The sequence below is a fragment of the Apteryx mantelli genome, chromosome 22 (genome assembly GCF_036417845.1).
Source record: "Apteryx mantelli isolate bAptMan1 chromosome 22, bAptMan1.hap1, whole genome shotgun sequence".
NCBI classification, from domain to species: domain Eukaryota; kingdom Metazoa; phylum Chordata; class Aves; order Apterygiformes; family Apterygidae; genus Apteryx; species Apteryx mantelli.
The window spans coordinates 10,828,022-10,851,996 of NC_089999.1; the positions used below are offsets into that span (position 1 = coordinate 10,828,022).

The following is a 23,975-nucleotide window of genomic DNA, read 5'->3' on the forward strand; positions in this document are numbered from 1 at the left end:
AGCTGCTTTAAATTGTTTACTCCTTGTTACTTTCTCTTGAAGACTGCAAATACCTTAAGTGTTTTAATGGTGGCACAGGTTGTGTCTGATTTGACCTGGAAGCTATATGTATATGTACAGGAGAGCAATGAGAGATGTGATGTAACAAAATTGTTCATATTTGCTAAAGTGAATTCCTACTATTATGCTTAAAAATTGCTAGCTTTAGAGACTTCTGTGTTTTAGTGAGATATTTCCACTACTTTTTTTTTTTTTAAGCCAAAAAGCAGTAGAAACAACAGTTGTATCTTGATAATTGTGAGAGTTCTAAAATTTTAAAAAGGACAGAAAGCATCTGATTTTGATATGCTGTGGAAAATGTTTTTTGCTTTCAGGAAGAAGTATGGCATCTGCAAAGCAGAATTCTTCATTGATCGCTTTGCATGAATACTTCCTCCCCAGTCTGAAAAGAGATCTCCGGAGGGAAAGAACCCTGTCTCTGGGTCACTTTAATTCTACCTAATTTGCTGATTCTGTGATGTGGACATTTGGCTACCTCACTTAAAAGTGGAAATGAGGCAGACATTTCACACAGGCCAGTGGAAACTGGCCAAACTGCTAGCTTGTTTTTTTAGTCATTCCTGGCACAGGTGTATGTTGATACAGAAAACTAGCAGTGAGGGATTCTGTAGGGTCGGTTAGATGAGATGACATGTGTTTTCCCCATCTTTATTAGACTTTGGAAGCAACACATGGAAGAGCAGAGCATCTCTCCTTAGGATCTGACCTGGGAGATTAACATATTTCTCAAGAAAACCATGACCAGTTTAACTTTGTAGGCCACAGATCTTGAGATACTTCTCAGTCAACCTCTAAAACAGCAGTAAGATTTAAATCAGAGTCTTTGGAGAACACACATGCCTTAGGAGCCTCAGGCAATCACAAATGTGAAGTGTGCACTTGGGGGATACTCTCGTTTCCACTGTATAACTCCAGAGGAAGCTTGGCCTGCAACTTGGTCAGCATCTTTATTGTGCCTTGACTGAAGTTAGCATACTATTAGATTCCTGCAATGCCTGCTTAGGTCTGCATTTTGATTAGCTGGGAAGCTAAGCCTAGTGCATGCTAGGTTGACAGTCTCTTAACAAAAGTGAGGTTGTTTGGCTCCAGTTTACTGCTGTGTTTGGCTTTTCCTCTTTAGCTGGAGATCTTTGGTTGCAGAACATTGTGTTCTATCCTCTTAAGATTTCAAGGCCATCAGATCAGTACCATTGACTCATTCAGAATGGCTAGAACTGTTCCCTCTTCAAAATTAGTCAAGAGTAGAGTTTAGGTTTGTGTGCGCTTTGTACTGGCTGGATTGTCTGTTACTCACTTCAGTCCTGAAAAGAGTTTTTGTTGCTGTTGTTTTTGCTAGCTATTCCTGCTAATGAAGTAATTTTTTTTAACGTGAACCAAGGCAGCATTTTTAGAAGAAGAAAACTGAAAAGTTAAATCTTGATCAGTTCTTCATACTTGCATCTGTATGTCATGTTATTCATGATGGTGGTTTAAATTACTGCACTGTTGGTTATTGTGGTTTTATCATAGCTCCCAGGAAATTTTCATCTTGAACTTTTTAGCTAATTAAAGTTAACTTAGCTAAAGTTAACTATTTTTATCAATAACAATGCATTTTATACTGAGGTGTGTTTTAGCAACAAAATAGGTGATCCATCATGTTAATCTATGGAATGGGGTGAAAGAGCTTAAACTGTGGAGTTTCTTCAGGCTGTTTTTGTAGATAAGGCCTAGCTTTTCCTTGCCACGAGCTATTAGCCCTTGTGATGCTGAGATCCTAGGGTGAGTCGCAACAAGAATTGAGACGTGCTCAGTTTGGTTTCTGCTTATGAAATTGGAGCATCGCTATTTAGTTATACATGCAAGCTGGGGTTTGATGCAGTACTGAAATATGCAAATGGACTCATTTATTGCATGTGGTTCCTGTGTGTTTGTGATAAGAAAACTAACTTTTCATATTTGTTAGGTTGTGGAGAGAAGAATATTCAAAGGGTTTTTGGTTCTTCACTGGATGCTTAAGACCTCCCTGATTACTTTTTTTTTTCCATTTTAATTTCTGCTATGTTTTGCTCTCAAGAAATATCAAACAATTTTTAGGGAGATAATTTGAAATTTAAAACATCAATAGCAGCATAATTTAAGATATTGCTCTTCTGAGAACCAGGCATGTATTTCTGTGTGTGGACATGACTGAAATAAATTGGTTTAGTTGCCCTCCTTAGAAACTTCAGCAGAAATCATATCCAGAAGAAACTCAAGATATTCGGGTAAAATTTCCCATATGACAGTGACGGTATTCAGATGTTGATTTGTAAACTAGTGTGTGTAGAAGAGTTGATATGTCACAAACACAGACTTTGAGTAACCACTTCCACCTTGCTCTCTGCGTGTGCTGATCCCTACAGTTTCTTCAAACAGGGGAAACTCATTGCATCCTGTACAGTAGTGGAGGACTGTATTTGTGCTTAGAAAGAAAAATACAGAGCAGACTGGTAGTGATGAAAGTCATGTTTCCCTTGGCCGAGCCACTGAAGGGCCTCAAAGGGGCTGCTCTGGAATGTGCTTAGCAAAGGGAGTGAAAGGGAGAGTGTATAACCAAGCACAGTTGCTTGTTGTTAAAGTAAAAATAGCATTGGAAATCTTGCTGATCTCACAGCAATATAAAGTAGAACAGCAGGTGTTGTACGAAAGCTCGAACACCTGATCCTCGTATTAAAGTTAATCATTATATTGTTCCTATGTTACAGCTAGCCTCCCTTCCTTATCAGGTCATTGAAGAAAGTGTTGTTGAAGGAAGAGAGACTGCAGGCCTCAGTGTTTCATTTTTTTTCTTGTTATTTGCTTAGGTCCAATGAACAGCATTGTTTTTCCTCAACTGCTAGAACATTATAGTTCACAAAGATCTGCAGCTAGTTTCCGCCATCCCTCAGTTTTCCCTAGTTAGAGGAAGGTCTCTTCTTGCAGAATGAAACCAGCCATGCAAACTGTTAGCCAACTGGATGCGCTAAGTCAGTTAAGTGCATCGCAGTGTATCCAGTTACAAACAAAAGCAAATGCTTCTGTTGTTGAAACAGTAACAAGTTAACTGACCAAATTGTTAAAGAAAATTGTATGTAATTCTGCTCTAAATTGTGAAGCAACTGCCCAGGCAGTGTGTTTTGCTGTTGGGAAGAGGGAAGGAGAATTGCTGCTGCTCTGTTTTGATCTTTGGCCACCTAAGGAGCAGCATTAACAGATTAAAAAATAAGTTAGCATCAGTTCTTGGGAAAGATGCTCGCACTGTCGAAGTGGAAATACTTAGTGTTTGAAGTGAAAGATACTCATCGTTTTGAAAAACAAATTAAAACTGAACTAAGCCATGCTGAATATAGAGAACCTAATTTCATGATGACTAAGAGGAGGCTTCTACTGTATGTGATCCTTAAGCCCAGTCATAAAATGTTCTTTAGTAATCCTGCCTGGTTTGCCTTGCTGGCTCTTGCTTTGAAGTTATTCAGTTGATTGTGTTTCCTTTCCAAATGAGTTGCAACATATAACATAAAGGCTTTAGTCTTTTATAAGCCCTTCACCCTCTGGCTATGAAATATTGATTCAGGAAAAGCAATGATTTATCATCTGCAGTATAGGCTTCAAGTTCTATGTCGTTTGTATGTTAACTCACATTAGTTATTGTTTCTTGTTCTGCAGAAGCATTTTTCAACCACCCTTTCCTGGATCAGGTTTCAACAGTCAAAAAGTGTAAGTAGTTTTGTTCTTCCACTTATTTGTGTAAATGGTAAATGTTGGGGAGGAGGGGAAACCTGCCAGACATCACAGTGAGTATTTTTGAGACATTTTCCTGAGTTTGACTGTGACGCTGTGTTGTAAGCCTAAAAGAGTTGGATCCTTTTGTATTATGATGTACTGAAATGTGATACTTATTTACCAGTTCCTTTGACATTTAAACTAAATACCTTTGTGTGTTTCAGGATGTGTTGTGCTTATAAGCTGTATAAGAGTTTATGAAAGCAAATCAGTGAGGAAATGAATTTGTTTGAAGTTCAGCCTTTCAGAATGTTCCATTTTTTCTTTTCTCATGAATTTTCCTCTTCTAGCTTGTCCTGTACCAGTGCCCACATACACAGGCTCAGTCTCTGGCAGTTCCTGTGGTAGTTCTCCTTCGTGTCGTTTTGCTTCTCCTCCAGTAAGTTCTCTGTTTTTCAAAACAGTCTCTTGAAAATATTTTCTGCAGTGTTTAGGCAGGAGTTGCTGAATCTTTGATTTTTCCAATTCTTGGACAGTGTAAACTGTCATGTTAAAGAATGCAGAGCAAGGAATGCCACTGTCTTTTGGTAGAACATTTTGGTCTTCTCTTGCTCCTTGTGTTGTGCTTTGTGGGTTTTTTGTTGTTGTTTTTTGTTTGGTAAAAAAGAAAAATCAAATATTAGAGTAACGAACCTTTAGGTCTGTTGATATGACTTGCAACATAATGAATGCTACAGATAATTCTTGAATTGGCCTTTGTGGTCAAGGTCCCTTATTCTGATATGAACTGTTGGCTTTCATTTTATGTGGTTTTTAGAAGAGGTGCATCTGTATCATCAGGAATGATTGATTAAATAGCAGTCAATTAAATACACTGCCAATTTAATATAGAGCTGTCTAAATTGACATTACAGGATTATTTGGTATTTGAAGTCTTCAAATTCAAATACAACTTATATTTTTAAAGACTTAAGAAATCCAAAACCAGCCTGAAATGTGTCTGGTTTTCAACTTTTTGCTCCCTGCATCCTTTTCAACAAGTTGTGCAGAAGCTAGTGATGATTCTTATTTTGGAAGCTTTATAGTTAAAAGAACAATTCTACATTCTGAATCACTGGATTTATAGCTGTTTTTTACTTTTTTTTTTTCCCCCTCCCCTCCAGTCTCTGCCAGACATGCAGCATATTCAAGAAGAAAATTTGTCCTCCCCTCCGTTGGGTCCTCCTAACTATCTTCAAGTGTCTAAAGACTCTGCCAGTACCAGTAGCAAGAACTCCTCTTGTGACACTGATGACTTTGTTCTTGTCCCACACAACATCTCTTCAGATCACTCATGTAAGTGATCTGAAGAACTTTCCTTATTTTTGCATTTTAACACTTTTTCCACTCGTAGCATGCCTTTATGTCCTGTTATGGTTTGGCCTTCTTTTCTCTAAATGTATATTAATTCACATTGGGAACTCATTTCTTCAGTTTGATTGCTCTTTGAGGAGAGGCTATCTGATATCCATGCATCCTAATGTCCCTCTGGGATGTTTTCACCTTCTGCTAAGTGGCTACACATGCCAATGATGCAGGCAGAGAGTTCAGTAATACCAAAGTCATTTAAAGTCACAAAAAACACTGGTGTTTTGGCACTAGAAACAATGAGTCTTTTGTAAACAACCGCTGATGATAAACCCAAGGAATCTCTCAGCGGAGGCAGGCTCATTGTGACCTCTGGACTAACTGAACAGTCCATGCTGTAGAACGTTAGATAATAAACAAGTGCAGGTAAAACACAACAAATGCTTAACATGAAAGGCTAGGCTTCAGATCTGGCTTATACAGTAGACAGACTTGGATTTAGCACATTACCATTTTATGACGTCTTCTAAACCTGACTTGCTGTTATGAAGCCAGTCAGCTGGTTTCCACACAGTGCCACCAACTCGTGTTGTATATTTGACTAAATTAGTGCCTTGATCTCTGAAGTGTTTCTGTGATACACTATTATAAGTTTCCCAATGCTGATACCTTGTAACCTTAAACAGTAGATTTTATTTCAAAATTGTTAGTATAGCAAAAAAAAAACCCCAAACCCTTCTTAAAGAACTTCTTTCTCTGATTATGTTTTTATTGTAGGTCATATCTGAGGTATTTTCGTACACAGAGCAGTTTGTGGAAAATTTTTATATGTTCACAAAAGCTTGTCAGTAATGGCTATTTCTACAACAGTAATACTGGAGATGTTTTTTGAGATTCTGCTGTGATGTGGGTTTTTAATGTGTTCTTCTGCTTACTGTAGATGATATGCCATTGGGAGCAGCTGGCAGGCGGGCTTCAAGCGAGTTCTTGATGTGTGGAGGGTAGGTGTGCTGAGCTTTATCCAAAAGAAATCTCATGTTCTAAAATTGATACTGCAGCTTTAGAAGGGGTTGCTGGGTTTTTGGCAGTGGTGGGCTTACATTGCTGTGTGGACTTTCTTTAAGATTAATATGCCAAGTTGAATTTAATATGAATATGTAAACAGCTCGAATTCAGAAAGCTTTGCTGGAAAGCAAATACTTTCTCTTGTATGAAGAACAGTCTTTTGACAGTGTTTCTTGTTTTCACAGGCAGTCACCATTAACTATTTCTGGAAGCTCAGGAACTGTACAGAAACCGTCCTCAGCCTCGTCTCGAAGTACTGCTTCTGGTACAGCTAATAGGTGCGTGATGAAGGCTTAATTCCTCTCTTGTAAAAAGTTTCCCTTCTATTTGTATCTTTATTGTGGATGACTACTAGAAACTGAATTGAAATAGAAGCTAGGTTATCATTCCAGGCTTCCTACACTTAATGTGTTGTAGTGGCTGACGGTTGTGTAGCTAACTTCTGGCTCGGATGCATCCCAAAAAGATTTCCTTGAAGCAGAGTATTCTTTTGTCTGTAGGGTATTCTTTTGTCTGTTTAAATTTAGAACTGATGAAAAGCAGAAACTTCAGAGAGATAACTGGTCTGTCCCTTTGGTGTTATGAAATACAGCATGTTCCTCATTTAGTGAGTCAAGATGCTGAATGCAGTATATGTTTTCAGAAGCTGTGTGAGAAGAGGAACTTCTAAGGCCCAGTTTCCTATGGATGTGTGTCTTGTGGCTAGATTGTCTTGTGCTTGATAATTGGGTGTGGGCTCCGTAGAAGCTGTTACCATGAATTTGACATTTGTGTCTCTCAAAATACCAAAGAAACCACATGAAAAAGTTGGATGTGTATTGCAGCTTTTCCATCAGCAGGGCTGTTAATAAGGTCCCTTTGTTTCGTATGGATGGCGACGAAGTTTCCGATGGTTTGAAATAAAATTGGTATTCATCAGTGCTGCCCGGGATCTTTCCTTTACTGGAAAATGTAAAGCACAATGTTGAACTATTCATTTAATATCTAAACAGGAGGGTTAAATTTGTCGTTTGACCAAGTAATGCATTTCATACTGGTTTTAGTACAAAATAGAAAGAGGATGAGTGGCCAAATGGGAAATCAAGTTATGATGTTGGCTGTATTTTTGGCTTATGCTAATATTGCAGAACTGTGAGTCAGCATTATTTGTTTAGAAATGCTTGTCATAAAAAAAGTTTGCTGCTTTGTGCTGATCAGAAAAGCAGTTTGTGTAATTTCCTGACATGGGCTATTAAGAAAGCATTAGTCTTAACCTGAAGGGCAGATAATGTGGATGGTTTGTCTTTTAAAGACCTGTTTGATCTACTTTGTCCATGTCCAACTCTTTTTATAAATACCTTGTAATTTCTTATTTTAAGTCATACACAGTTTTTAGAATTTTGTAAAAAATACAGGTGTGTTCTTTATACAGTAGTAAGATAAGAGCTAAATTTTTGTGTGATTAGAAACAAGTGCCTAGTGTTCACGCTTTCCAGTACTATAATAGTTTGATCTGGTTATTGGTTGAGCAAATCTGATGACTAACTCGCTGCTTTGGACATGGTTTGAAGGAAGCAGAGCATGTGTCTGGTTCTACAGGATGCTGCTTTTATTTTTTCAGGCTGAGAAATGTTCTTTCATAGTGGGTGATTTTTCACCAAATGTCCTTATTCCCTGTGAAACAGTGGATTTTTCTGATTAGTTCATCAAATGATGAATTGCACCCATAGTTATGTTGCTTTATGGCAAGCGGAAGAAGTTGTGACACTTCTCAGGCTCTGGTCAGAACAGGCAGAATAGGTGGTGGCGGTTCACTCTTATGTGGTTAAATGCTTATTTTGCTCTCTAGACCCACAGAAACAAGATTTGTCTGTAACTCTGCACGTGTCTATATAGCGTCTTTCTCTAATCAGTAACAAACCACATCAGACTAGATGTGTAACCGGAGCGCTCTGGGCCTGAGCTGGGGAGCCCTGATGGAAGGAAGACCAAGTACTTTATCTCACCTCCGCACCATGCTAATGCAGCATTGCTGCTTCCGCTTAGCTTACAGCACGCAGGGCTTGCTCAAATCTACCTGCAAAGCTGCCTGAGAGCAGGGGGAGGCACTTCATGCGCTGAGCACTATAAAAACTACCTACCTGCATAGGCTCCGCAGTGTCACTGTTGCAGGTGCTGCTGCTTCCCCTCTCCGGGAGGTCGGGCCTGTGGAGCCTCCCTGCGCTGCCTCGGCTTGTCGCGTTAGTCCTAGCAGGCTGCCCGCTGCGTTCATGGGGATTTCACTTGTTGAGGCCTTCTCTTTGCGTGGATGCTTTCAGGCTTTCCACCTAGCGTGTGGTCACAGCTGCAGATTTATCCTGTCTTCTGCCAGGCTGGCCGCTGTGGTACACCAGGCTGGGGACTTCCTTCACGTGCAGCTGAGGAACTTTGCAAGTATGGGTTTGAAATCAGTAAAACTCATGAGGCTGCCAAAGAGCGCCAACACAGATTTATTCAGATCTAGTCAAGCTGGCTTCCAAATTATTTGGTAGTATCTAGTAACTAGGTGACCGTAAAAGGACAAACCTCTTCCTTTTGCTAAGGAAGGACTGTGCGTATTAGGAAGTAGTATTTCATTCCCAGTGATAGCAAAGGGAATGGGACAAACAGAATCAGAAATCCAGATTTCTGTTCAGCTGTAGCCAAGCAGTGAGTGCTCTAACTACTTTTTTTCTAGAGCTTGTGGCAAGAGTGGTAGAACTTTTTCTACATTTCCTCTAATAATTTCTCTTCTTTGCCTTTCCATTCTCTGAAGAGATGGTCAATAAAGGACTAGATACTAAGCTGATTGTCTTCCAAAAAGCCCTTTAGTTTGTAATTCTTTCAGCGTAATTCTGTCGTCTTTTAAAAGTGTTGATAACTGATTACGTTGCAGTGGTTTGATTTCCTTTATCGGCTGGAACATGGAGGCAAGCCAGGTCACTGACACCGAGCTGAACTCGGGTAATGCTAATCTGCAGTTTGAGTCAGTGGATTAATGTTCAGGTGTGTGGCTTTGGTCACTTTGTCAGGAGTTGGTTACATAACGTGTTTTCTTTTTGTAAGTTCACTGTGTCTCTTGGGCTATCTCTGACTGTGCTTTGGTGGCTTTTGTACACATTCCAGGCTCGCTGAACTTCCTGTTCCTAACGCAGTGGGCTTTCCTAGAACGCTATTTTGAAATGTGGTAAACAGAGCAGGCTGATAGGCAGGAAATCCCCAGGATTGGCAGATTGCTGTGATGCATGACGGAGGGCTTGAGCTAGTACTGCCCTCTCGGCTCAATCCGATACTGGCCAGTGTAAGAAAGCTAGTTAGTAAGAAATGGTTCTTTGTCTTCCTCTGTGAAGTGTTAGAGCTAGATTTGGACAAGCTAAGGTTATACTGCATGCAGGGAGTATAGAATCGGTTTATTTACCTGCTTCTCAGATTTTCTTGAAATTCAGACAATGGTACAGTTTAGAGAGAGACCTGGCTACCTCTATTCATCTCCTCTCTCAATGCCTTCCAACTTCAGGCATTGTCAGCCTTCAGTATCGCCCCGCAGTGAAACAGCACCTATTCCAGTTCCCACTCAGCTACGGAATTATCAGCGTATCGAACAGAACCTCTCCTCCACTGCCAGCCCTGTGTCAAACCCCCATGGATCACCAAGGTGAGTTTTAACTCCTTTTTCTTGCTTTTAGTTTGTGTTTGTACCCTGACAGACATCCATGCTTTCTTGTTGATGTCATGTTTTTCTTCACAAGACCATGCTAAAGAGGCATTTTAACAATAACAAGTAATAGTCCCTCAGAATCTGTAGTAAGATCGCTGAATGGGCAGTTGGAATTTTCCTCTATTACAGAATATGCATATTCTTTCACTCAAATGTTACCCAAGAAGGTAAAACATCAAGTCTTGCTTTTTTATTCCTCTGTGTAGCATGTGGCATTACATCATGAACTAGAATGTCAGTAAAAGTTGTGTTTTGTTTTCACATGTCAGTGATGAGATGAATGCATTGTTCTGTAGAATATCAAGGAACATTTTTTTGGCGTGCTGATTAACCAGTGTGTCTTAATACAAAGCTCTAGCGTGACGAACTTACTATAGACCATGAGGCAGACAGGATCGGGAGGGTGAAAGCTGAAGAAACAGACTACCCAAAACCAGTGATCTTTCTAAAAATAGACCCATGGTTCTTTGGGTTTTTCAGGATCTCTGATTTTATAGCTGCTGCTACATGTGGGAAGGATCTTTCTCTTGAATAATCCTCTCTAAGTTTGTGACCTATATGCCAGGTCCAGTCCTTAAAACTTTTTGTCTTTTTTTTTTTTTGTAGGTCCCTTCCTTTTCCTACCATAAAAACTGGCATTTGCAGCATTGCATTTCACTCAGTTGTGAAATTACAAATGTGATTGAGTTGTCTGAAGAGTAGGAGTCCATGTACTAAGGGATATCTGTTTTAAATTTCTCTAGTTAAACAAGCTATTATGGCATTAAAAGTTAAAATCCCAATATGAACAAAGGGAATTAAATGTTGCTTTTTTCAGTGTGGAAGGCTCAGCTTATTAGTTTAATAAACTTCAGCTTCACAGCTTTCTTGTTAAATATCGGTGTTTTCTTTAACTGATTATTGTACTCTTTAGAGGATTCTGAAGCTTATCTTGAAGAACCACAGTTACTATAGTGTTTGTAACCTTCCTTTCACTGTGTTAGAGCTGCGGTTGTGAGGCGCTCGAATACTAGCCCGATGGGCTTTGTGAAGATGGGCTCCTGTTCTCCAGTACCAGCAGACACTGCACAGGGTGTTGGGCGCAGGTTATCCACAGGATCTTCAAGACCGTACTCTCCTTCACCACTAGGTGAGCCCATAAATTCTTAATAATTACTGGAGGTTTATCTGCAACAGTAATTCGGAACAGTAATTTGTGCTTGAAATTATCTTAAAACTAAAATCTGCCCAGCTAGATCATGTTTGCAGAAATCATTTCTGTTAAATGACTGACAAAAGTAAACAAAATAAGTTTTGTTTTGCTTTGTTTTCCTTTGTAGGTGAAGTATAAAATGTAAATTTGCATTTTGATTTTGTTTGCATAGTTGGAACCATACCTGAGCAGCTTGGACACTGTTGTTGCGGACAGCTTCAAGGACATGAATCAAGGAGTAGAAATTTTTCAGGTGAGTGACTTCAGACAATGCAACCAGTACTATTTTGATACAGCTTCTACAGGATTTTGTGAAGGGGGAGGAGGGTCAGCACTACATTAATATGAGTTAATAGGAGACGCTGGATAAGTGATGAACTGATGTTTCATAAAAACTTAGCCCAGTTCTGGCTATGTCAAGACTCTTTTCCCCATAATTAACTCTCTAGGCAATGAGGGATGCCATGGTTTCTTTTTCTCAAAATTAAAAAGGAACTCTGATAATGTCTGTCTTCAGATTGCTGATCAGGGGTGGAAGTGGATAGATGATAATGAATGGTAGTAACATACTTAGAATCTGGTTTTGATAGACCAGTTCTGTCATGCTGGTGCTCAGAAAAGGGAGGAAGAGCTGCCAGTGTTCAGCATACAACACATTTTCGTCATTCCCTTTGGAAATTGACTGGGGTCTGATGTTAGTATTGCTAAGCGTTCAGTAAGCTTTGCCAGTCATAAATTGTTTGGGCATGCCAGCAGAAAAAGCAGTGATCAGAGAGAATAAAAGGACTTCAAGATGTTTTGAGACCCTGTGAGACTGAATGTTTCTGTAACATCAGACAGATGGGATGAAAGAATGTGCAACTTAGCAGCACATTGTTCTTCTGCTCTACTCACAGCTTAGGTGCAAGTTCTTTATCTAAAATATTAAATATACTCTCTTTTTTTGACATTGTAAGAGGTAGTGCTGAACTTGCAGTGTGATTTCTGCCCTCTTCCCCCATGTTTAAACACTTCCCAAAATCACCTGGAGATGATAGAGCATTCATTTCTTGGAGTACTTATATATTTCTAATACCTGGGCATTGTTTCATCCATATGAAATAAGTCCTACACCGTGTCTCAAAAATTGCCATCGTATTTGCCATACTACTGGCAGTTTCAGCAGAAGACAAGGAATGACTGAATCATCAGATTTGAAATAATTATTTTCTCTTTAAAAAGAAAAACTGAGGGAAAATGAAGAGAATATGAAGAATGTTTTTGTTGCATCTTTTCTTTGGGTGCAGTCTTGTAGAACTGTTGATTTAGTGCCTTTTGCCAGCAGTAAACTCACTTGTAACATACCACGGTTCTGTTTTTCTGGCTTTAAGAGTACTTAATGTTTCACTTCATCATCATCTTCCTGCATTCTTTTCCCATTTGACTTGTATTATTTCTTAATTTCAAGTGACTGTGGTGGTATTCTGTTTGTAAAATACCACAAATTGCAGCATGTCTGTTTCTAAGCATGTAAATGAGTCTGGGAAGCTGTCTCTGCTTCTGGGTGAAGTGAGGTCATCTGTACTGAGACTTCCTAGGGACTGAAGATGTCTGTCTTAATGTAGCATCTCAGCTAGTTGAGTTGCTTTTGCTGCCAGTGGCAGCAGAAGAGAAACTCTGAATTCAGAAGCCTTCCCTGTGATGGTGATGACACTACAAGGACAGCCAGTGGGGTTTAAAACTCGTTTCTGAAGCAACAGCTGATGAGTTTCAATGCTATTGACAGAGGAGCAGAGGGATTTCAAACAAGGAAACTCTTGGCTGGGAATTCAGTGAGAAATAGACTTGAGCACTCTGTTGGAGCTGTGGGCAGAAAGGTGATTTTAAAACACATTGTTTAAGGGACTGGAGTGAAATCAAGATGAAGTAGCTCATATTCAAAATTTAACTAGTAAAATCACAGGCTTAAGAAGGTTGATGAAAGATGTGGCTTAACAGCTAGGCACTTTACTGAGCAAACTGCAAGAAAGTGTTTGAGGTGGTTTTTCAAACACACATTTATGAAATGGAGCCAATCTCGGAAGATTGCCTTATCCAGCACTTACGAATTTTGCATATTAATTTACAGTGCAGCCTACGAAAAACTATTTAATATGGTTCATTCTAAGTTTTGCAGTTTTCTAAAGGGTGAGTGTAATTGTCATCACTTCAATGTCAGTTCTTGGAGGTTACAAAGACAAGTGTTTCATCTGGGAAGCTGTGACCATAAAGCTGATGTCTTAACTACTATTTGTAAGTTGACACAGTTCCTCATCATGAAAACATAAAAATATCACAAGTAAGAGACAGTTTAATCGAATTTCAGGTTATTTCCCCTTATATTGAAAGGGGAATGGCACTTCTTAGCAGGTGAGATGTTTGTAGGAAATCTCTCCAAAGCCCACTGTTTAAATGTCTGTTTATAGCTCTCTTGTTTCCATTTGCTTCAGGAGAAACTTTACACTCATACTGTAGCAGAGACTTATTTTGTACGTAGTGAGCTTTTGAAAAATAGTCCTTCTGACCGAGGAAAACATGAATGACTGCCCAAAGTAAAGATCCTGAACCATTTCATCTGAATAACACAGTTCTTTTAGGATCTACTTTTTATGCAGAACCATGAGATGCCTTTTGTGGCTGTGAACCAAGTCATTACATTATGTAACATGCAATGTTGCATTCACCATGCTGTTTGCAAGAATATAATTCCAGTGTTTGAGAACCTCTATTCAACCTAGAGTCTTGGCTGCTGCACTTGAAACTTAAGTGTTGGTTATGCCATTTCTGCTGAATCCAACCACTTTATTTGTCTTGGTGCAGCTTGCCAAAGGTACTGTGGCTGCCAGTACAGCTGTCACCCTGAAATCTTGCCTCTTGGCAGCTTGAACATGTGCATCATCTGATCAGTGTATGTAGCCTTCGTCCAAAAAAATGGTAAATGCATTCTCTTTGCCTTCTAGCCAGCTGATGATCAAGTCCTATTTCCTTTCAGATTGCCATCAGTCTCTAACGTTTTGGGTTTCATTGATATGTTTCCAAGCACTGCAAGTAGAATTTTTCTTTGTTGTTGTCTGTTGTCCCTCCAGGTTCTCCAATACCACCGTCTCAGTCTCCACAGTCGCTTTTGATGGGAGCTAGGTTGCAGAGTGCTCCTACTCTCACAGATATCTATCAAAACAAACAGAAGCTCAGAAAGCAGCATTCAGACCCGGTGTGCCCATCCTATGCTGGGTACGGATATAGCCATTCGCCACAACCAAGTAGGCCGGGCAGCCTGGGAACATCACCTACCAAACATATGGGATCGTCACCTCGGAGTTCAGACTGGCTGTTCAAAACTCCATTACCAACAATCATTGGCTCTCCTACTAAGGTTCGTTAAGTTATACGCTGTTTGTAAAGTGTGAAATGGTAACACATTGCCTGAAACTATCCCCAAGAATATTTTGGGATGCTAACCTTGTTTTTGGTGTGTTCTTGGTCTTTGATTCTTTAAGGCAACAGCTCCTTTCAAAATACCTAAAACTCAAGCGTCCTCAAACTTGCTAGCCCTGGCTAGTCGCCAGGGATCAGTAGATGCCCCTTTGCAGCCTAAAGACATCACTGACCCAAGGGATTTCACCCACTTCCACTCAACGCAAGGGAGTGAAAAGCAGGCAATAGAACAGCACAATAAAGCTGCGTTTGGCAGGTAGGCACCGTAACACTTACAACCTGTAAAGCTGCTTAGGTAACTTGGCAGGAGAAAGTCCATTGCGCACAGCAATTTGGAGAGGCAAAGCATGCAGAAAGTGGTCTCTGTCAGGTCTATAACTCTTGCTGAGTGGATGTTGAGGTTTAGTATATACAACAGAAACTTTCTGTACTGTGTATAAATATAGCATGGACTTCCTGAAGCAGTTCATGTTGCTGTCTAGTTCCCTTTTGTTTGTTTTTATTATCTGAATATGGATTTCTTATTGCCTTTGTGAAGCCTTTTCAGTTTTTAGTTCAAAATCCGTATGACAAAAATTGGAATATAACTTTCTAAGAGAAAAAGTCTCTGTATTTTTATGGTTAGCTCTATTACAGTAGGTCTGTGGTGAACAGTGAGACTTTCAGACTTTCTGTTCTTTTGTTGAAGAATTATTTGTAAGAAATACCAATAATTTGAAAGTCAGCGTCAGCTGCAAGTTAGATTTACCTTAAGAATTTTGTTGTGAATTCATGAATTTTTCTGTCTAGATCTGTCAGTACTGGGAAGCTATCGGATCAACAAGTAAAGACTACCCTTGGTGGCCAGTTATATCAAGGCAGTACAGACAGCCTCAATACAGAGCGACCAATGGATACAGGTAATGAACAGATTGATACATCCCAGTTGTCATTATGGAGTGCCAACGAGATAGAGTTCTGCTTTCAAGTTTCATAAATGGTTCCAACAATTTTTAGCACTGCTGTAATCAGTGAAGGAGGCTTTTTTTTGGGGGGGGGGGAGGGAATAAAAAATAACATTACCTTAAAAATATCTATCACAGGATTTTGTTAAACAGCGATATCACAACTGCTTGTGCTGGTTAGGGATTTTTTTTAAACCTCATCTGTGGCTGTTTCATTTCCTAATTCTACCTTGTTTTCATATGAAAGTCAGTTTATGTAATTCTGGCTCATCTCTCTCTTTTTTTATTTTATCTCTTTTTAATATCACTGGTGCCTTGCCACAAGTGGCTGCCAGGCTTTCTCACCTTGTTTTTAAGCAGAGGAAAGGAGTTCTGCAGACAGGGCTGGTTTTTGGCCCCTAGGTCATCCATGGTCTGTCTTCAGAATTTTTCTGTCGCATCGTTTTACTGCAGGACTGAAGCGTTGTCCTCAGGCTTTCACAAAGAGCCTCTGTTGCTCTTCTCTAGGCAAGATTAGAGCTGAGAGAGATGGAAAGTAGAAAGATGCATGAAGGCACTGGCTGCATGTTGATCTGTTTGTGTATGGCCAAGGCCATCCACTCTGCTTCTTGTGTTTTTTTGCTGTCAGACCTTCTGACTAGTCCAAGTCTTGGATCTATGTCAAACCATGTTGTGTTGCAGTGCTACCGAGTTGCTGCATGTAACTACTAATTTATATGGTCATATGTAAATAAGGCCTGACTTGATACAATTTTTTCTCCCAGCTCCAGCAGGGGCCTGTGGAATTGCAATGGTACCTCCTTCCATGGGAAGTGGGGCAAGTTCTCGGGCTGTCATGTTTACTGTTGGGTCCCCTCCGAGCAGCGCCACCCCTCCTACCTGCACCCATATGATCCTCAGAACAAGAACCACCTCAGGTAAGGCTTCCCTGGCAACTGTGGATTGCTGTCAAATGCAATATTCAGCCTTCCCCACTTCTTGGGACAGTAACCTGCTTACTGCCTAGTGCAGTAGGTCCTCTAGGCCATACAATGAGAAGTGCCATGTAAATGATGATGCATATCAGACTTTCTGCCTTTTCTCCTAAAGAGAGGGCCAGAGCCACCAATTTACTGTTCAGTCATGTGCAAATTGTTGTACACAGTTTTACTCCACCCTAGGGCGTTCTAACAGCATCTATGCTATGGTGGAGAGGAAAAATTAGTGGTTTTGATTCTGCATTTTTACCCACTGCTGTGCAGTGTACAAGAAACAACACCCAAGCATGAGCTTGACTGCATTTCAGCACACATTGACTATGTTGCCCAATATCAAAGATCACAAGGTAAAGGCCTTCGTCTGCTGAAGGTGAATCGGAGTCTAAATCTGCAGCAGTGTGCTTTTGTGAGCTGTAGCACAACCTTTGGTTTGTACTATTAGACTGTCTGCCTTGGAATCCTTGTCAGCTCTTTTCCAGTGTCTGTTTTATAAATCATCACTGTCCATTAAGGTGTAGCCTTTGCATTCTCTACAGAGTAATGCAAGGAACAGCGAGGAGAGCTTCCCAAGAGTTAATCTGTGGTGGCTACTGATTTGTCATTTGCTACCATCTGCAGCCCCAGAGCTGTGAGATGGAACAACCTATTAGACTGAATGTGTGTGTTATTTTTCTTGTAGTTGGATCAAACAGTTCTGGAGGGTCTCTCTGCTCTACTAGTGGCCGTGTATATATGGGCTCCCCTCCTGGTATTTATATGGGTTCTTCTCCTCCGGGAGCCGAGGCAGCTCCGAGTCTGAAGTACATGCCTTATGGTACTTCGCCTCCCAGCTTAGAGGGCTTTATCACTTTTGAAGCTCCTGAATTGCCTGAGGAAACTTTAATGGAGGTATAGAAAAAATAATTTAATGTTTTATAATGTATAATGCTAATAAAACAGAGACATGGTACAAACAGAACTGCTCAGTGTTCTTGGTAGTTTCCTCTTCACTATCCCATACTCCTTCTTAAAACCTTGAAAATGTTCATGTATCAATTGTGGCCATTTCCCTTTGGTGGTTATTCCTGGCATTTCATGTATTTGAATAGGTAACCAAAGGAACATGACTGCTTTTGTTCACCAGAGCCTTCCAAAGATGCCTGTGTTTTAATGCCAACTCTCTGGACGTGGGTGCTGACAGTAGCAATGTCCCTCTGGGCATTGGTTTTTAGCTGCTGCTTCACAGTCAGCAGATGACATTAAATCCTACTCGTGGGAAGTGTGTCCTATATTTTTTTGAATATGTGGAGGAGTGACACTTTAAAAACACAGATCAGGGATGGTCTTTCACCAGAATGCTATCCTTGGACTGCAGATGTCTCAAGGCAGACTGCTGTTCTGTTTTCTCATTCACATCTTGCTGAAGGTGCTTAGATACATATTGAATCTTTATGTTGTGAATGTTTGACAGTATACTCTATTCTTCCCGCAGATAGTGTTTAAAAGGTATTTAGACCCGTATTTCTAATTAAAAGGTTTTAAGTATTGCTAAGATATGTTTGACTAGTTTTGAAGTCTGATTTTTTTTTTTTCTTGAACAGAAACTATGCATGTGGTATCTTTTAGTCACCAACAAGGCATGAGTTGTTAGCTCCAAGAGAAGTGATTTAAATTGTGAACTTTGGCAACAGCCACCTTTAACAAAATATAATTCAAGATCTAAGTGTAAATTGGAGTGAAGCAGATAAGTATGAAGCTTTAGATCAGTTCTCTTGTAGATATCAGGTCTGTTATATAATAAAAGCCAAATGTTCTTCCTGGCTTCTCATACAAGTGCCGAGCATACTTTTGAGTTGCTGATAATATAATAATAAATAGTATGTCCCTCTTGTGATTCCTTTAGTCTCTCAGGTTTCAACAAACATAGAATTCCATGTCCAAATTCCTTTGACTTTGTCAAAAGACTCTGAAGTATAAGCTGCAATATCTTGAAATCATTAAGAAAGAAAAAAACAAGTTAATGTCTGTTAATCCTTTTGGATCCACTTGGTCCTGTAGTCCCTAGTGCTGGCTGTACTGCAATGTGATTTCTGCATAGAGTTGACATACTGAGGAAATCCTCCAGTGACTAACAAGAGTTTTATGTGTATTTATTTGCCTTATAGTTTATAATGGTTAAATTGTTGTCTTTTTTTCCCTCTGACAGAGAGAACATACAGATACACTGCGTCATCTAAACATGATGCTGACATTTACAGAATGTGTTCTGGATCTGACAGCAGTACGAGGAGGAAACCCAGACCTGTGCACTTCTGCAGTTTCACTGTACCAAATCCAAGAGAGCATAGTTGTTGATCAGATCAGCCAGCTAAGCAAAGAATGGGGGTAAGTATGCAGTCAAATAGTATCCAGAGAGTTAGTGAATATCAAATACATCAAAAATGTATTCAGACAAACTGTGCCTTCCCTTTGTTGGGACTGATTGCTTTACTGTATAGAATACTTTATAGGAATACATTTCTGACAACTGAAAAGAGATCAGAAAGAGCAAAGGACAGAGACATTTGCTGGCAGGTAAATAAGAGGACAGTGTTTTCTGGCCTGCTGCTTGAATTGGGGAAAATAGGGGCTGCAGGCTTGAGGCATGGTAGTGTATTGCCAGGCCTGGAAATCTGTGCAGCAGCTTCAATGAGTTCTGAGCCCTCTGCGTTACTGGTGACCGGGCTGAAACAGCAGCACTGGGGTGGAAATCAGATGGGGAGTCAAATTTGACCTTTTTTCAGTGGAACCGATCAGCCCTAACACAGAGTCAGAAGTAAGGAGAAATAAGAGAGATTTGGAGTGGTGGGAAAGGGCAGTTCCATTTCCTGCCTTCTTCCTGAAAAAGAAACTGCAAAGTGTGTTTGCTTTTCACGACTGTGAGAATTCCAGGGCACAGGAAATGACGCTGCTAGAAAAGCACACCCAGTCACTTGTGGTAGGACGTTGACCTCGGGCAGTCAGTCCCCATAAATAAGTGCTCCTTTCTAAAATGCGTATACATTAAAGCAGTTTGTATTTGCTGCTGCATCTACCAGATGAGCAGATGGACTCCCAACCCGTGACAGGGTGTTTGTGGAGTGAGGGGAGGGTGGGGTTGCATTTTAGACATCTGTCTTCCCTTTCTGCTGCTGGCATGTCCTGTGTACAGTTGTGATTAAAAGCAGTGTCTGCCCAAAGCTTGAATGTGTTCAAAAAAGGTTTTTTGATACATAATTATTTTCTTTTTCCCCAGACAAGTAGAGCAGCTGGTGTTGTATATGAAAGCAGCCCAGTTGCTAGCATCTTCTCTGCATCTTGCCAAAGCACAGGTCAAATCAGGGAAACTGAATCCATCCACTGCTGTTAAGCAAGGTAGATGCAATATAATCTAATTTGCTTTGCTTGTGAATTTTCTTTAGTGATACATCACTAAAAAAGCTTAAGCTGCAACATTTATGTTTGTTTCCTTCTGAACAAGAGAACTGTAGACGTATACAACTGCATGATTATGATGGCAAAAAGGATGCAGTTAATAACTTTTTAGAAAGGGCAGTTGTTAACATGAAGTGGAAAGAATTTGATATATACTTCTTTCATAAAGTGGCCGAGTAAATAAACATTAAAAGCAGAATTTTAAACAGACTTTGCTAATGCTGGAAAAAGCTGAACTTAGGTTATGAGGTATTTAAATCTCCTCTTAACTTTTTTCCAGTTGTGAAAAGCCTCAATGAGAGATACAAATTCTGTATCGGTATGTGCAAGAAACTAACAGAAAAGTTGAATCGTTTCTTCTCGGATAAGCAAAGGTTCATTGATGAAATCAACAGTGTAACTGCAGAGAAACTCATCTATAACTGTGCTGTAGAAATGGTAAGTCACTCCTGTTGCTTAGATGATAAGATATTGAGATCAGTAATACATTGCTTCATTCTCTCACATACCTCTTCAGCATAACCAGAAAATAGCATATATGTCTCCAGAATTTTGTTCATGGTAATTTTTGCTAGTCTTTCATTTTCCTTCCTGCTCTCCCTTAACTGTAGTTAAAGTTCCTGGCAGATGCTGTTCCTCGGAGATGTTCCCCCACATCAGCACATTTGCTACATAAACACTAGGGAAATGAACTCCTAAGCTGCAGAGTCTCTAACAGGACTCTGCATGCTGAAGCCCTGTTCAATAAGGCTTACTGAAGTGTAGAAACAACAGCAGTAGCTTCCTTAATCCACTAGTCCTGTTTGAGGAACATCAGCCTGTCCAGACAAAGCAACTCCAGTACAAAGCATGCGGAAGTTTTTTCATGCAGCTAATAAACGTTGTTTATATCTGCTGGCGAGCAGATGCAGAAAGCATATAGGAGACTTAACTGCCTTTCTGATGAGAGGGAAGTCTTTTCTAACGGAGGTGTCGCACAAAAGATCTTGGCAAATAGTGCTTAACCCTGATAATGATGTAGTCGTACACACTTAACCTGTCCTCTTCACAAGAGGATGTAGGCATGAGAACAAGCATGTTTATTCATGTGTTGTTGTAATTTCAGAATATATTATAACACATGTAGACAACAGATGAAAAAGTGTTTTATAGCCTACGGGTGTAGAACATCCTGAGCTAATACAGCACAGGGACTATATTCTCTTAAACTTCATTTTGTTGTCTTACTGTCATAAAAACAGATCAGCTTAGTTAAGACTCAAAAATAGTTTCTTAATGACACTTTTATATCATTCATTTTTCATTTTTCATTTCAATATTTGCTTTAAGCAATTTATGTAACTCAATCTACTGAATGATTCCAGGTTCAGTCAGCAGCTCTAGATGAGATGTTTCAGCAAACTGAAGATATTACATATCGATACCACAAAGCAGCCCTGCTGCTGGAAGGACTGACTAAAATACTGCAGGACCCTGCAGATATAGAAAATGTACACAAATGTAAGTTTATGCTGAATAATGAAAGTACTGAAAATTACATGCAGTTAATGAATTGTAAGATTAATCTGTTTTTAACCTCTGTTTTCAGATAAATCTAGCATCGAGCGAAGGCTTTCTGCACTTTGCTATAGCACAGTGGCTGTATATGAGCAGTAGGAATATCCCAAGGACCAGATGGTGTGAACATAAGGGACCACATCAGTGATACTGCACTTTTTTCACTACAGCTTAATTGTTGTCCTTGTTCTGCCCCATGTAGAAGATGATTCTTACATTTCTGTGGTGACTACCAAAGAAACAGCAGCATATTCAAAGAGGAGAAATTCCAAAAGTACACTTGTAGAAAACCTGCCTTACTGATCCAGCAGCTCCTTTTTTGGTTGATTTTTTTTTTTTTTTTTTCCTAGCAGCAGAGTTTAAGAGAATCTGTCTTTGCATTTCAGACTGATTCTTGTACGTGTGCTTTGACTTGAATGACAGGGGCTTTTTCCTCCTGAGGTATATAGAGAGTGGATCCTTCTGCATCAGGTACATAAAGACATTTCCCTCGGAAGATTCCCTGAAATGTTTGTGGAAATATTTTTTAACTGTCATTAAAATGTGGCTGAGTGAATTTGGGAAATCCTAACCATGTACAAGTGCTGTTTGAAGCTTTTGGAGCTAAGTTGGCTTGGATCTGAGTTCATATATTGTAAACTTGGCTCAGCTTGTCATATGAAGGGATGGTGAGGAAGCACTTTTTACATGGTGGAAAGCTGGTAATGGAAGAAAATGCGCTCCATCTGTGCAGAATCCCCTGTGGATTTTCGGCTGATGTGGATACAATTTGATGATCTTCTTCCAAAACACTGTTTTGCACTAATTTACTAAAGCAACTGTATATTCATTTTTGAAGAACTGTATAAAAAAAAAAAAAAAAGAAGGCACAACAGACTTGGCTGAATTTCATTTCAGTGTACATAAAATTCTTTTAAGAATTTCAAATGTAGCTTCTAGAAGACTTTCAAACAAACTGTAAAAACTTGTATTCATGTGAACCTTTCCATTTTATACCTATTTGTCTAATACTTGAGTAACTACTGCTCTGGACTTTCTCAGTAATAGAAATGTTTTGAGTTGCTGGTTGGTTGCTTTTTATATAGATTTGGTTGCATCTTTTGTTGTGCATGCGATATGTGCATTGATGCCTGCAGTCTCTAGGGGTGTAATGACAGTTCTCTGTAGTTCGTTGCTTGGGCAGTATTACAAGGAATACTGTAAAATGAGAGGTTTTGCAAGGAGCCGTGCAAAAACAGAAAAAAAGCTGGGATTTGGGATGCTGATAGGTCGACGTAGAATTTCTACGTGCAGTGTGTGAAAAATCAGGATTATTTTGTGTGCATTTTGGGGGAGAGGTGGGAAGCTTCATTTAGCCTTATAGGCATTATCATTTCAAGCATCCCATGAGATCATCAGGACCGTTTTGCAAAGTATTTAGGCAGATCAGCTTCTCTGGAAATGGTTCCTATATTTTATTTTTGGGACTCTTTTGTTACTCAACTGCTTGAATACTTGAATAAACCATTCTCCAGGACAAAATCATTTTAATCCTCTTAAACACAGTGGTCTGAACTATTTGACAAAATTGTACAGGGCTTACACATCAAAATATTGTTTCAGTGTTCGGATAACCATGTGTTTCCTTTACTTTGACAGAGTAATGTACTTTTTACCTTATTTATCTGTATGAAATTCCAACAGTTAATTTGAAAGTGTTTATATAATGTTTGTATTTTTAGGTCTTTAATACGGTGTTTCTACCTCTCCTTTGTAATTGCATGCATTATTCTTGAAACTAGGTAATAACTCACTGAACTGTTGCGTAATAGCCTTTTTATTATGGCCTGTATAAATGTATATTAAGGTAAAATAAATACTGACACTAGAAGTGTTTCTATGGTAAAACTGAGTTTGTTTCTCTCTGTAACCAAAGACCAATTGTGTTAATGTCAAAACCAAAAAATCTTTCCTTGCCTGTTGAAATCGGTTGTTGAATGTTCCCTGGAGGCTAAATCTGCTACTGGTCAAGGGATGCTCTCCGTAGCAGCTGGACCTACCATCAGGGCAGGAGAGGGCAACTCGCTCGAGTTCTTGGTAAAATTGGGCTCCAGCACAAAGCGTCCCCGAGTTTGTTTTCGTTGGCTTTAGGAAGACAGTTTAGCCTGCCTGTTTTGTTCTGTTTTAACTTGGATCTGAAAGCAGATACAGTGAGTAGGTTCCTGGGTAACAGCTGTACGTTCTTTCAGCGAGGTGCTTATTTGTTGCCTCTCGCAGAGAGGAGCTGTCTTGGCTGCCAAAACAGCCTATACGCAGCTAACTGGCAAAGACTGGCAGTAAGTTACAATTTCTGTTCGAGTCTAACAGAAACCAGGCTTTGTCCAGCTAATATCCTCTCCCCAGCTGAGAGGTGTGCTGTGATAGCTGGTATATGGCTGTTGCTCTCTTAGCTGTACTATTAAATTTTTTTCAATCTGTTGTTTAAAAAAAAAAAAAAAAAACCTATGCTTGTGGCTGGCACATCATGATAA

At 39.7% G+C, this 23,975-nt stretch overlaps 1 protein-coding gene across 1 annotated transcript in view; it reads left to right on the forward strand.

Moving 5' to 3' along the window:
* The window catches only part of ULK2 (unc-51 like autophagy activating kinase 2), a 43,772-nt gene extending 20,420 nt beyond the window's left edge, over positions 1-23,352 (forward strand). Inside the window, exons 11-28 of the mRNA XM_067309549.1 lie at positions 3,727-3,777; positions 4,134-4,222; positions 4,947-5,118; positions 6,071-6,131; positions 6,381-6,473; positions 9,710-9,847; positions 10,894-11,039; positions 11,275-11,355; positions 14,207-14,493; positions 14,618-14,811; positions 15,345-15,454; positions 16,264-16,416; positions 17,156-17,364; positions 18,662-18,840; positions 19,730-19,848; positions 20,189-20,346; positions 21,273-21,408; positions 21,497-23,352. Of these exons, the coding sequence (XP_067165650.1) occupies positions 3,727-3,777; positions 4,134-4,222; positions 4,947-5,118; positions 6,071-6,131; positions 6,381-6,473; positions 9,710-9,847; positions 10,894-11,039; positions 11,275-11,355; positions 14,207-14,493; positions 14,618-14,811; positions 15,345-15,454; positions 16,264-16,416; positions 17,156-17,364; positions 18,662-18,840; positions 19,730-19,848; positions 20,189-20,346; positions 21,273-21,408; positions 21,497-21,564 (2,444 nt within the window). The 3' untranslated portion in view covers positions 21,565-23,352. The remainder of the gene's footprint in view (positions 1-3,726; positions 3,778-4,133; positions 4,223-4,946; positions 5,119-6,070; positions 6,132-6,380; positions 6,474-9,709; positions 9,848-10,893; positions 11,040-11,274; positions 11,356-14,206; positions 14,494-14,617; positions 14,812-15,344; positions 15,455-16,263; positions 16,417-17,155; positions 17,365-18,661; positions 18,841-19,729; positions 19,849-20,188; positions 20,347-21,272; positions 21,409-21,496) is intronic.
* The last annotated feature ends 623 nt before the right edge of the window (positions 23,353-23,975 follow it).